Raw genomic sequence first — 12,450 nt, forward strand, 5'->3', positions numbered from 1 at the left:
TCTTGTGTGAAGCCCAACGAAGAACCCGAAAACATTTCACAACAAAGTGAAAGCAGGAACGAGACGACGTGGCGTCCGTGTGGTCCAGACGAGCCAACGCTGCTCGCATTGATATGTGTTTGTGTTGGCACAGATTATTCTGAAAAGACACTATGGGAAGATGGGTTTTATTATCTTTACTAACTTTATGAAGGGCCAATACATTCAGTAGGAAGACGCTGGAGTTTCACACAGTAGTTTGTTGAAAATAAGTTAAATGCATGAAGAATAAAATGATAATTAATACATGAAACCAGCTTAAAAACATGAAATGGTTTGTGTGTTTGGTGAACAGTAAACAGTATGATGAACAGTATGAATGTGAGAAGAAACTAACAAGATAAAAAAACATTACATTTCATGTCAGCATTAGGATCCAGAAACTTATTGTGAACGTGACATTGCATAGAAGGACGACTAACGAGAGGCACGCTATTACAGGATTCACACGTTCATGTGCGTTTGTTCTAGACGCTCATCGTCTGAGGCCCGGTGCTCTGAACGGCGTCCATGATGGACTGGACCACGTCTGAGGTGGAGCCTCTGCCTCCCAGGTCGGCGGTGTGCAGCTGGAGGTCGAAGAGGAGGGCGGGGGGGGGGGAGACAATGTGAGCATGTTCTCTGTTGTTTCGGTAACATGTGGACGTGTGTGTGTGACGTGTGTGTGTGACGCAGTCGTACCCGCGTCTCGGAGACGGTGGAGAGGATGGCTCTGCGGATCATGCTGGCGTAGGCGTGCAGCTTCAGGTGGTCCAGCAGCAGGCAGGAGGCCAGCAGCATGGCCGTGGGGTTGGCCGTGTTGCTGTTCGCGAGGCTCTTCCCGGTGTGCCTGGTGCCCTGCACGTAGAACAATAGATGGAATAACGCGTACGGATGTAGCAGCTTTAAACATCTGATTATTCAAAATTGTACTTCGGTTGGTTCTTTTTCACCTCATTGAGTCGTTTCCAGCTGCAGCGATTGTACACTATTGTACACTACCTGCCCAGTACCACATTACAGACAGACATAGTAGGAGCTGGTGGACACCAGGGCTCTCAAGTGTCACGCATTGAGCGCGACTGTCAATCATTTCGGTCTTAAGTCCCGCCCTCCCGCCACAGATCGTATTTCTCACGCTGAAAAAAATCTCCAGGCTATTTAATGTGCCGCAGCGCGCTAACAAGACCTCGTCGCGCTGCCCTCACCACGGAGGAATCAAGCACGTCTCCCCCGAATCCCCTGGAGGTCTGCCGTGAGGTGCCAATCAAAAACAAGAAATGGGCGACACGAATAGCCAATCAGAAAAACATATCTTTTGTATCTGGGTAAGATATAATGACAGGCGGGACTGGAGCTGTCCGGTTGTCCTGGGACACAGTGGAGCATTTAGCAGCTAAAAAGCCAGATATTCCTCTCAGGAGTTGGTGGAAACCAAAACAGGACTTAAAGGAGAGAGAATATTGACTTATATTCTGCAGGTGGCCATAAACACAACTTCAAATGAGTGCTAGTGAGATGCTCTGTTTCTGCTGGATGTTTAACCATTCAACACGTGTGTGTGTGTGTGTGTGTGTGTGTGTGTGTGTGTGTGTTTAACGCCCTCGTAGCCCAGCAGCGTGGATCCTCTCACCGTCTCAAACACGGCGTAGTCCTCGCCGTAGTTCGCTCCGGGCACCAGGCCGGCTCCACCGACGAGCCCGGCGCACACGTTGCTCACCACGTTGCCGTACAGGTTGGGCATGACCATCACATCAAACTGCTGGGGCTTGGAAACCAGCTAACACACACACACACACACACACACACACATCAAACATTATCGGTGATGGGTGATGATATAAACGCTGCGTATGACAGCGGGTAGAGACGCCGGAGCTACCTGCATGGTGGTGTTGTCCACGATCATGCTGTCGAAGGTGATTTCGGGGTAACCGCTCGCAACCTCTTTACAGCACTCCAGGAAGAGGCCGTCGCCCAACTTCCTGCCCCGACAAACACACATTGAGACGGGTTACGTGTTTTATAGAGAAAGATGAACACAAACGGGCGGAGTCGGAGCCCTCGAGCCGTGACAAACCGACATGATATTAGCTTTGTGGACAGCGGTGACTCGTCGGCGTCCTTTGGCTCGAGCAGTTCTGAACGCGTAGTCGGCGATGCGCAGAGATTTGGTCTTGGTGATGATCTTCAGACACTCAACAACGCCCGGTACATTCTGCAGGGAGACGCAGAGGAAGAGATGCATGAAGCCCGGGTTGGTTGGGATGTGTGTATTTCAGCAACAACAACAACACACCTCGTGCTCCAGGCTGCTGTACTCTCCCTCCGTGTTCTCCCGGATGATCATGACGTCGATGCCCTTGTGGCGCGTCCGCACTCCTGGCAGAGACTGGCAGTGCATCACGTTGGCATACAGATCCAGAGTGGTGCTGCGAAGAGAGGATGAGGGGAAGAGAGCAAACGAGGAGGATGAATGAGATGGATAGAGAAAAATAATCTGTTTACATTTAATTTAATGTAACTTCCTTAATACACACTGCAGTTATTTGTATTCTATTATGCATATGGATGGATGGATCCATATATATATATATTGTATATATCTTTCATCCCTGTTTTTATATTTTATTTTGTGCGTGTAGTGTTGGGCGCTACTCTGACAACAAAATTCCCCTTAGGGATTAATAAAGCATCCATCCATCCATCCATCCATCCATCCATCCATATCCATCCATCCATATCCATCCATCCATCCATCCATCCATCCATCCATCCATCCATCCATATCCATCCATCCATCCATCCATCCATCCATCCATCCATCCATCCATCCATCCATCCATCCATTCTTTCTTTCTTTCTTTCTTTCTTTCTTTCTTACCGGAGCAGGTTGTTCCTAGATTTGTAGGATGGTGGTAGGTTGTGGTTGGTCTCAATGTTACCTGGATGAACAAACAAAGTTACATCTTAATAATGACCTCTAAAATAAAAATGAAAAGTTGGAGGGAGACGTAGACGCTGCTGATTGGCCAAGACTCTACACATCAAAGACGTTTTATTTGCAAAGATCACTCACGACATCCACTTTTCTGCTTCTGCTTTTCTGCTGTTTCGTATCAAGCACTAACCTTTTAGTGCAACCCCGTTGCGTCTGATAGCCATTATGGCATTATCGATGTCATCTTCAGAGTCCATGGATGAATCCACGTTGACCACCTCAAAGTCCACTGGCACGCAGCAGAACCTGACGACAGATGGAAATCACTTTCGTATCGCGGCGCTGAGTCATGCGGTGACAGAACAGTGAGAGTCTTGTCGCTGACTTAATTCAAACGCTTGACGTTTGTGTGAATTCTCACCGGAATAGTTCAGACACGTGGTTGGCCAGCTCTGGTCCGATGCCATCACCGGGAATCAGAGTCACGGTGTGCCGGCCTCCATACCGCGCCGGTGGAGGCTGTAACGCACGCAACATAAACACATATATAAATGCCAACTCCTCCCTACACAACCCTGCAGATGCATCCTGTACAAAACCACTAAGAAGACTCTACACTATTACAAAGACACGAGCTAATCCTTTAGCAATTCTGATGAGTTTTAATAAGACGTATGCTACACGTCCGTGTGTGTGTGTGTGTCGTAAGCAGCCATACTCACTATGGCCTGATGTGGGTGGATTGAGGAGGGAGGGATTCAGATCAGAGGAGAGAAAACAGGGAGGTTAATAGGACAAAGGAGGAGGGGGGAGACACAAGGTGACCATCAGCTTCCTGGTGACATGACAAGCACACTGATGGGACAAAACAATGTTGGTACTGCTGTGGACGTGCGGTAAAGACACGTTGAATCCCTCAAGGCGGCGGTGGGGTGATCAGGTTTGGCAGGTCGTAAGGTGAACAGGGTGTGTGTCGCTTGAGCTCCTTTTTTTAATGCATTTGTGTATCCTGAACAACTCACAGTGTAAGTGGACTTGTGTCTCTGATTGCATGTAGCTGCACCATAAACCTGAGAAATCAGAGAAAATGTGGTTATTTGCAGAGAAGATGACACATCCGTGGTATTATCTATCAACCCTTTACTGTTTATTGTTATTTATTCAACATTCATATGTACATTACTCTCTGCTTTAATGCTTTTTGCAGTTCTGGCTGGATGGTAAACTGCATTTTGTCGTGTCACACTCTGTGCAATGACACTGAAGTTGAATCTAATCGAATAAAGTTGAATCTAATTAAAGGAATGTATTGGTAGCACGCAACAAGCATCACAAATGTACTTAGGTTGTTGTTGGTATGTCTGTAAAATGGCATAAGTCGCTCCTGTAAACACTGTTTATCTGATCCTGTAATAGGCTAATTTAAACGTTTTACCTACAGCAAATGCATGTTATGTATTTTTAAAAGTGTTATAAAATTTGAGTCCTGCACTTTGAGGCATGCACTTTACAGTATTTCTGTGTCATGCTACTTTATACTTCAGCCATAATAAACTACTTTGCATGTTCAGATTCAAGGTATCCTCAACGAATCAAGTATCATGTATTATTATAAATTATCACCCAGCAGTATACAAAGTATTTGACATTTTCGCCTTCTGTATCTGCAAATGTAGTGATGAACACAGTAATGCATGCCTCATTATAATCTAGTGATATAATTAGTATATATTATCCTAAAATAAGCCATTATGCATATTGGGTAGGCTTGTAATGTTTGTACTTAACGTCCATTCTGATGCTAATATTATTATGTATATACTGTATTTTTTTAATTATATTTTTAAAGCCTCCTGTGGACAGGTGTTAGAAATTAGCATTCAGCTATATACACTCAAAACAGTGCACCTGGTTTTCTTTTTGTGCATATGTGCTAGGAATTCAATGCCATTGTGATGTCCACACAATGTGATGGCTAGATAATATTATGAATGCTGGGTTTCAACTTGTAATAAAGTATTTGTAAACTTTGGTATTGCTAATTTTACTTAAGTAAAAGCCCTGAATACTTCATCCACCACCGGTGGATGGCATACCTGTTGAATAATTGATGACCTGCAGGAAGCAGTGTAAGTATGCGTTTACAGGTTTTAATCGCTTGGCAGGAAAAAAGAGGAATACAACACAAGTATAAGTACATTTTCCCTCAGTCTTCGGGAACTTCCAGTTCACAATAAGTTGACAGAGTGGTGCTGAAAGGACAGCGACATTAACCGAGCTCTCTCAGGAAGCTAACCAGCCGTTAATCAGCTTAGCTACGCTCACCAAACTAACTAGCAGCGGTAAACGACTACGGATGTATTTGATAAAAAATAAAATAAACAAACAGAGAGTATGGTTAACAGTTCGGTTGACTATCTGCTGGTAACCTCAGAGACCGCTCCTACCCTGGTTAACCGGTTGTTGAGTACGAGCTTCAGTGTTCCGGAGAGGAAGCACACTGACCGGGCCATCATGTTCACTCTCCCCGGGGATGGATGGAGGACACGGGGGCGTGCTGCGCGCTCACAGTTAAGCTCTCTCGCGCGCGCTCTCTCACGCATACGTACACACACACGCACAAGGGCCCGGTGGCCTAGTTAGTTAGTTCCCCCATTTTTTTCGTGGCACTTTTCTTCGTCCGAAAGCACTGTGCTGAGCCACCGGGAGGCGACAAAAACACACAAGTTTCAACATGAACTGTCGGGACATCGCCATTCTACCTGTTACACCACTCAGTCATTTCTCCCCCAGTAGCTAAAGTTGTATATTTTTTAATTGACTGGTCGCCATTGCTCATACTTCCACTGCTGCATTTAGTATTCAGTATAGGCCCAATGTTGGCCGAGCACGATAGCAGTTCGATCGCCTTGTATTAGGATTATTTAACGCTAACGCTCCATGTTGATGTGGAAGAGGCAATACGAGCAGAATCAGACGGGTAACTGAAAAATAAAGGCGTTAGTTCTTGAATCAGTTGTGGGCCACTTGGAGAAATTCTACTCTCCGGCTTTTTTATCTTCAGCCAACCGTCGGTATCCTCATTCTGGTAGTTGTAGTGTTTTTCTGTTCCCCGCCACACCTGTCCTAGTTGGACGTGCTACACGGATTAGACTACGTTTCCCAGCATACCCCGCGGTCGCGCCTCCTCCCTGCACTCTCTCCGCCTTCCCTCCCACTCCACTGGGCCGCGAGGAAGTCGCAAGATGGCTGATGTCGCTTGGAAGTAATGTTCCCCTCTGCAACATGAAGCCGTGAGTGTGGAAGAAAGCGAGGGAGGCACCATCGGGCTTTTATTTTTCTTTTCTTTTAGTTACTTTTCTTTTATTTCGTCAAACATCCATCTCATTCCGCGTCGTGTCCGCCCCGGACTTGTCTTCGGGAGTTGACGCGTCAAATCACGCCGGGGACCCTGCCAGCAGCTAACAGCTAACCACACAGCTAGCAAATGTTAGTACAGCTAGCCAGTCAGACAGGGACACAGCTTGTTAGTTTGTTTAAATTAGTATTCTGAAAACCCGCGAGCCAGCGAGCTACCACTACAAATGTGCGGAAATTTGCCTGAGATCGTGCAGAATAAATGTCAAATATTTTAGCTGTCACACTGAAAAATAACCATTTTGCAAGCTGCTCGGTTCAACATCATGTCCGCGAACTGGCCATCCAGCCTGTGGGTTGCTAACGTTAACTAATGCGCAGTGTTGCATCTTTTTTCATGTGCACAAATCAGCAGGATAATTCTTTTATTGGCATTTTTCATCTAAATCCAACCACCGTGCTGCATTTCCGTTATTTGCAACTACCTGTTTGAAGCTGGTTATGTTAAGGCCAAATTATGGGAGCAGGAAATGTGTTGAACTTTTTCTGGCTGTAGGTAGCTACACTGGCCTTGCTGGCATCTCACCAAAAATCCACAGGGATGGACACTAAACTGAGCACCCACGCAGAAAACTGAGAAAATTGGCATTTCAATATCACGGAATAAGTAGAATAACGATTGCCGACACACGTGTACACAAGTGCACGGTGGCTCATTTCACTCGTCTGGGTGACAGATTTGTTTTTGCAGGGTTAACTAAAGTACAGTTAGTCACTACATCGGAGACCAGTTAGCTTGCCTAAAGTGCATAGCTAGCTCCGGTCTCGTCCCACATCACATTACAAACACGGCGTACAGAACGTATTCAGAGCCCGCTCCCGGCCAGACGCACCGGCTCAACAACACCGTCATGGGAGTGCAGGGTTTTCAAGAGTATTTAGAGAAGCGGTGTCCCGGGGCCGCGGTCCCGGTGGACCTCCTGAAGCTTGCCCGTACCGCGGCCCGCCAGCCCCCTCACCACCATCACCCACACCACCACCCACATCACCCCGGGCCCATGCCTCCCCCGCCCCCGCCCGCCAGGATCCTAATCGACGCCGACTCCGGCCTGCAACGCCTCTACGGCGGCTACCAGACGGACTGGGTGTGCGGGGGCGAGTGGAACGCCATGCTGGGCTACCTGGCCGCCCTGTCACAGGCCTGCCTGTACCAGGGTGGCCTGGAGCTGGTCGTGGTTTTCAACGGCACGCTGGGGAAGGAGCGCTGGCCCGAGTGGGCGCGGCGAGCGCAGGGCCAGCGGCAGACGGCGCAGCTGATAGTCAACCACGTCGGCAGCAAGGCCACCCCGCCTCCCCGAGCATGGTTCCTGCCCCCGGCCTGCCTCAGCCACTGCGTCCGCCTGGCCATGTTCCGCTTCCGAGTGCGGGTGAGCAAATGTGTGATCACGGCAGTGTGTTGTGTTGAGTTGTTTTATTGTGGTCATACATATGGCGTGCTGTTCATTTAACACTTGCTCCTTCTCGTTGCACGCCCATTGGTTAGCTTACATCATCCAGCGCCTCTTTTTTTTTTTTTTAACTCCTTCCAGTTGGGGAGCAAGTGCAACTACCCTAACCACTGAATTGATCACATGCATACTAATCAAACAGAGTCTTTTGCATTTGCTGTCAGCCAGCAAAGCGTAGATGTGTGATGTAGTTATTTTCTGCCATCATGGATGTATATGTGTCTACTGGGTGGAGGAAAGTATCCAGTGCATAGATGAAGCAGCAGCGACTGGCGAAACAAATCTGTGCATTGGTGCAACATGACCCAGTCTAGCTAGCCTATATATTACATAACATGAACCCATTGAACTGCAGAGTGGAGAGACTGTAGGTCCCCATTGTCTGTCAGTGGTACCATTTGTAATGATTTTATCTTGTGCATTTCAGATAGTTGTAATTGAGAATATTATGTGTGCATCAAACCTATTGGCTTTGCTTATAAATAAGTGACAGTAGCTGTGTGTGCTATATTTTCTTCACTCCCCTAATGTAGTGCAAAGCATAGCTTAACATTATTATTTTTTAAAGTAAATCTGACTGGTAATGTTATGTTCAAGGCCTGCCATAAACGCAGCATAACTGCTGATTGCCTTTCACGGTTCCTTACTTTTAACTTTACTGAGCTGTCTCTTTGCTTTTGATCTCCCATCTGCTTACATGGTAGCATTAAAACACACCGTCATAGTGTATCGAGAGAGGATAGAGAATCGAAAACCCCACCCATATTACAGGAGAATATGTTCGGATGATTCGTGTGTGCACAGCATCATTACTCACAGTTCCCATCTGTACTTTATTGTTTTTCCTGCTTGTATTCCGAGAAACTGTCCTATTCCTACAACTTCCGAGTATCTCATCTCTGCCTGAATTAAATGTTTACTTTAGTCATTGCTATTCTTTTCTATTAATATTTCTTGTCCTCGACTTTACATGTGCTGCATAGATTTCTAGTCTGTCTATTTGGAATAATGACTCATATATTATTCTGGTTAACACTGGTGATTAGTTTAAGTTTTATTATTGACACAAGAAATATTAAGATGAACAAGATGTGAGTTTCCTCATCATGGCCATCACTGCCTCATGTTGCATTTGTTTGAAGATAGATTTGATTATCAGCTCATTATTGAGTGTAATAATTTCGTTTTCACACTGATTAACACAGATGTTGTTTCACAAGATAAACATATGAATTCTGGCATGAAGCGTTCCTGCTCTTTAAGCAATACTGTAGCCTGAGGTCCAGGTATCTGCATCATCATTAGTGGTTTTGGAACCGATTGGTGCGGCACACATATACCACAGATGTTTTTGCGATGGCTGTGATGCTTTAGTATTGCATCGGCATTCAAAGTGTCAACTCCGTCCGTGACCTCCGTCCTCATCATAAATTGAGTATACTCCACTAACCGCAAGCTAGCTGATCAGTTTCACAGATGTCAGTCCATCTTGAGTAAATATTGTCTCTGTTAGGGATGCTATTCTTATTTTATGAGGTTATACATAAGGGATGTCTTCACATTACATGTTTTGTCCGAGCAACAGTCCAAAAAGCATAAATATTCAGTAAAGTTGAGAGCTCAAAATCCTCTCATAGGAGAAGCTGAATATGTACAATTGGGCATTTTTGGTTAAAAAATGGCTTCTAGCGAATGCATTGTCTCATACAAGACAAACCAGGTTGCTCCTTTAAGGATATAAACTGTCAAACTCCAATTGGAGTCAGTTTTTTGTCCGATGCAGCAGACTGAGTTTGTCCGCTCTGCATCCACAGGTTGTGCAGACTTTGGAGGACCACCACCAGGAAGTGCTGTCTCTCTACAGGGACTTTGGGTTCGCCGGCCTGATCGCTCAGGATTCTGAATTCGCCCTCTGCAACGTACCCGCCTACTTCTCATCGCACGCGCTCAAGCTGAGCTGGAACGGCAAGAACCTGACCACACACCAGTACCTGCTGTCTGAGGCCGCCAGGCAGCTCGGGCTGAAGACACAGCACCTGCCCTGCTTCGCTGCTCTTCTGGGTAAGGAGCGCGCACACACACACACACACACACAAGAACGCACAAACACACACCTGCTCGTAAGCTGTGGCTGTTGTTCATGTTCATTGACCCAGCAAACATTTGAAAAGAGTTTCTGTCTCTCAGGAAATCATATTCTGCCTGATGAAGACCTGGCTGCCTTCCACTGGAGTCTGCTGGGACCAGAACACCCACTCGCTTCTCTCAAGGTACCAGAAGTCCAAAGTCCTCTGCAACCCTCAGCTCACTCAGAGAATATTGTCTCTAAGCATCACACAATACTCTATAATTATCAAATAGTGACATGAGGTCCGATTTACTACAACATCAAATAAACTAGAAGTTAAACTTAGAGCTGGTTTGTATTTCTAATTTGTATTTTATAGGTTTATTCTTAATTTAAGAGAATAGCCATGCTGTCTCTCACAATTAAATATTTCAGTGGTTTAGGGGCATAAAGTCGACTATTATTAACACTTAAGTTATTTATATTTTTGTCTTCACAACATATTTTTTTTACTTTGTCTGCAAACAGGAAACTAGTGTGAAGTGTAAACGTTGCACTATTTAGGCCGTTTGATACGTGGTAAAGGAAACTGTTTATGCTCGCTGTGTTCTAAAATTGACAAAACTATGACTTTGTGGTACAAGTGTGAAAACAGACTTGCGTGGGATGTTTGTTTTTTAAGAAAACATTGCATTGTGCAGAAAAAAACACCACTTCACTCCTTTCCTTTTCATTCCTCGCCTCCCATTTGTTGTGTACATACATCTGTAAACCTTGTTGTGTGTTTTTGCTCTACAATGACGCCAGTATTGCAATCATTTTTTTTCCAGTTTGATAGAACGTGACAGATGTGTCAGTTAAAAAGAAAGAAAAACATCGTCAGCGCTGAGTATTTCAATTCTTAAGCGTCGGTCCATTCATATAATTCACAGATTATGAGTGATGGTCTGCATCCACTGAGGCAAATCAAAGATGATTTAAATGTTTAACTCGGCTGTGAGCCAGACGAGCAGAATCTGATGCAGTTTATTTGGCGAGACAGTGAAGGCATCTTCTGAATGTTAGCTCTTCAATTCACTTCCAACTCACTATTAACAACTTGAAATATATTAAACATTTGAAGGATTTTGTCTGGTTTGAAGGCGTGATTTAAATTGCAAAAACATAACATATAATTTAGCAGATGTGCCATCTGTACTGTTATGATCTTCATTGATGGAACGATGCCAAAGTCTATAACAGACCATCAGCTTTGATGCCAGACAGTTCAATGTTTCGGCCTTAATGCTTTTTTAAAAACCCGATAAAGCAGAACAAGAGGTACATTCTTTGTTTGCGTCTGTTAAATACAATAAGTAACACAGTTAAATGTCCTCACCTCTCTCCCGGTGTGTCTCACCACCCAACCAGGTATATGTGGATTAAAACCTTCGTACTGTTCCTCTCTAAGGTGCGAGCTCACCAGTTGGTGCTGCCGCCCTGTGAGGTGGTGATCAAGGCCGTCTCAGAGTACGTCTCCTCCATCAAAGACCTGGGAAACCTGGACGTCATCGCCAGAGACGTCTTCAAACAGTCACAGGTGAGCGACGTCCCACCTTGTCAATGCTAATTACTGAATGGTTTCTGTTGCTTTCTTTATTCGGGGTTAATTTGAATTGATTATAAAAGATTTACATGTTTAATTTCTGACGGCACATTCGGGACTGTTGAGGGTTAAATAGTTCATCACAAGACCCTGAGTCAGCATCTGCACTTCCTCACACATCAGTGTTCAACAGAGCATTGCACTGCACTTCAGATATATATATATATATATATATATATATATATATATATATATATATATATATACATATATATATATATATATATATATATATATATATATATATATATATATATATATATATATATATATATATACATATATATATATATATATATATATATATATATATATATATATATACATATAATTTTTTTATTTGACAAGACTGCTTGAAAATATTTTCAATTAGTATTTTTCTTTCAAATGTCGTCCCAAATACATTTACTTCCTCCCCAATTCTGTTATTTTCGACCCCAGGACGTCCTTTAGCCCGTTTATTTATGGCGCTGTTTTTGCCAAAGCATTCAACCAAGAGGTAGTAATTATAGTTTAGATTTTGAAATACTCCCCAGACCACTAAATGTGTATTCATCCGCTGGTGAAAATAGTCCCCAGTGGCGAGAAGCGATATTAACATTTTGTTAATTACATTTATTTTATTTTATGTAGAGTCTGTTGAATTTAAATACACATAAACCTCCTTATCTTTAACAATAATTAAGCAACAGATGTGTGCATCCCCCAGCTTGCCTTTCCAGAGTTTTAGTCCAGCTCAGTCAACATGATGCTTTCCTTTCCTTTCCTTCCTTCCTTCCTTTCTAGTCTCGCATGGAGGACAAAGTGGAGCGATTCAAGAAAGCTGTGGAGTATTTCTCTGCGGCCTCCAAACCTCGTTCGCCCAGCATGGGGCCCTCCTCCTTCATCTGTGAGTCGTAAAGAAGTCCACAGG

At 44.5% G+C, this 12,450-nt stretch overlaps 2 protein-coding genes across 2 annotated transcripts in view; one reads left to right on the top strand and one right to left on the bottom strand.

Moving 5' to 3' along the window:
- Nucleotides 1–151: 151 nt before the first annotated feature.
- Nucleotides 152–5,988, bottom strand: LOC137800315 (isocitrate dehydrogenase [NAD] subunit gamma, mitochondrial-like). Its single transcript, XM_068597460.1, has 12 exons — nt 5,407–5,988; nt 3,982–4,029; nt 3,682–3,687; nt 3,381–3,478; nt 3,150–3,265; nt 2,903–2,963; nt 2,318–2,450; nt 2,103–2,236; nt 1,901–2,003; nt 1,652–1,798; nt 721–876; nt 152–608 (listed from the first exon to the last, which is right to left on the bottom strand). The coding sequence occupies exons 1-12, from the start codon at nt 5,560–5,562 to the stop codon at nt 507–509; spliced, it is 1,260 nt and encodes a 419-aa protein (XP_068453561.1). The 5' UTR covers nt 5,563–5,988; the 3' UTR covers nt 152–506.
- Nucleotides 5,989–6,037: 49 nt separating this feature from the next.
- fam120c (family with sequence similarity 120 member C) overlaps nt 6,038–12,450 on the top strand; it is a 21,723-nt gene continuing 15,310 nt past the window's right edge. The window contains exons 1-5 of the mRNA XM_068597458.1: nt 6,038–7,743; nt 9,639–9,885; nt 10,012–10,094; nt 11,343–11,471; nt 12,324–12,426. Coding sequence (XP_068453559.1) covers nt 7,228–7,743; nt 9,639–9,885; nt 10,012–10,094; nt 11,343–11,471; nt 12,324–12,426 — 1,078 coding nt within the window. The 5' untranslated portion in view covers nt 6,038–7,227. The remainder of the gene's footprint in view (nt 7,744–9,638; nt 9,886–10,011; nt 10,095–11,342; nt 11,472–12,323; nt 12,427–12,450) is intronic.

This window comes from Clinocottus analis, unplaced genomic scaffold (assembly GCF_023055335.1).
Source record: "Clinocottus analis isolate CAN_PGR_092001 unplaced genomic scaffold, fCliAna1.0.p SCAF_4, whole genome shotgun sequence".
In the NCBI taxonomy this organism is placed as follows: Eukaryota; Metazoa; Chordata; class Actinopteri; order Perciformes; family Cottidae; genus Clinocottus; species Clinocottus analis.

What these genes read in the sequence shown, in the direction of transcription:
- LOC137800315 (XM_068597460.1), bottom strand. Translation starts at nt 5,562, where the DNA reads ATGCGTGAGAGAGCGCGCGCGAGAGAGCTTAACTGTGAGCGCGCAGCA. An exon ending in ACAGCAGCCTGGAGCACGAG is followed by an intron (nt 2,237 to 2,317) that starts GTGTGTTGTTGT and finishes GTCTCCCTGCAG; the next exon opens with AATGTACCGGGCGTTGTTGA. An exon ending in CCACCGTCTCCGAGACGCGG is followed by an intron (nt 609 to 720) that starts GTACGACTGCGT and finishes TTCGACCTCCAG; the next exon opens with CTGCACACCGCCGACCTGGG.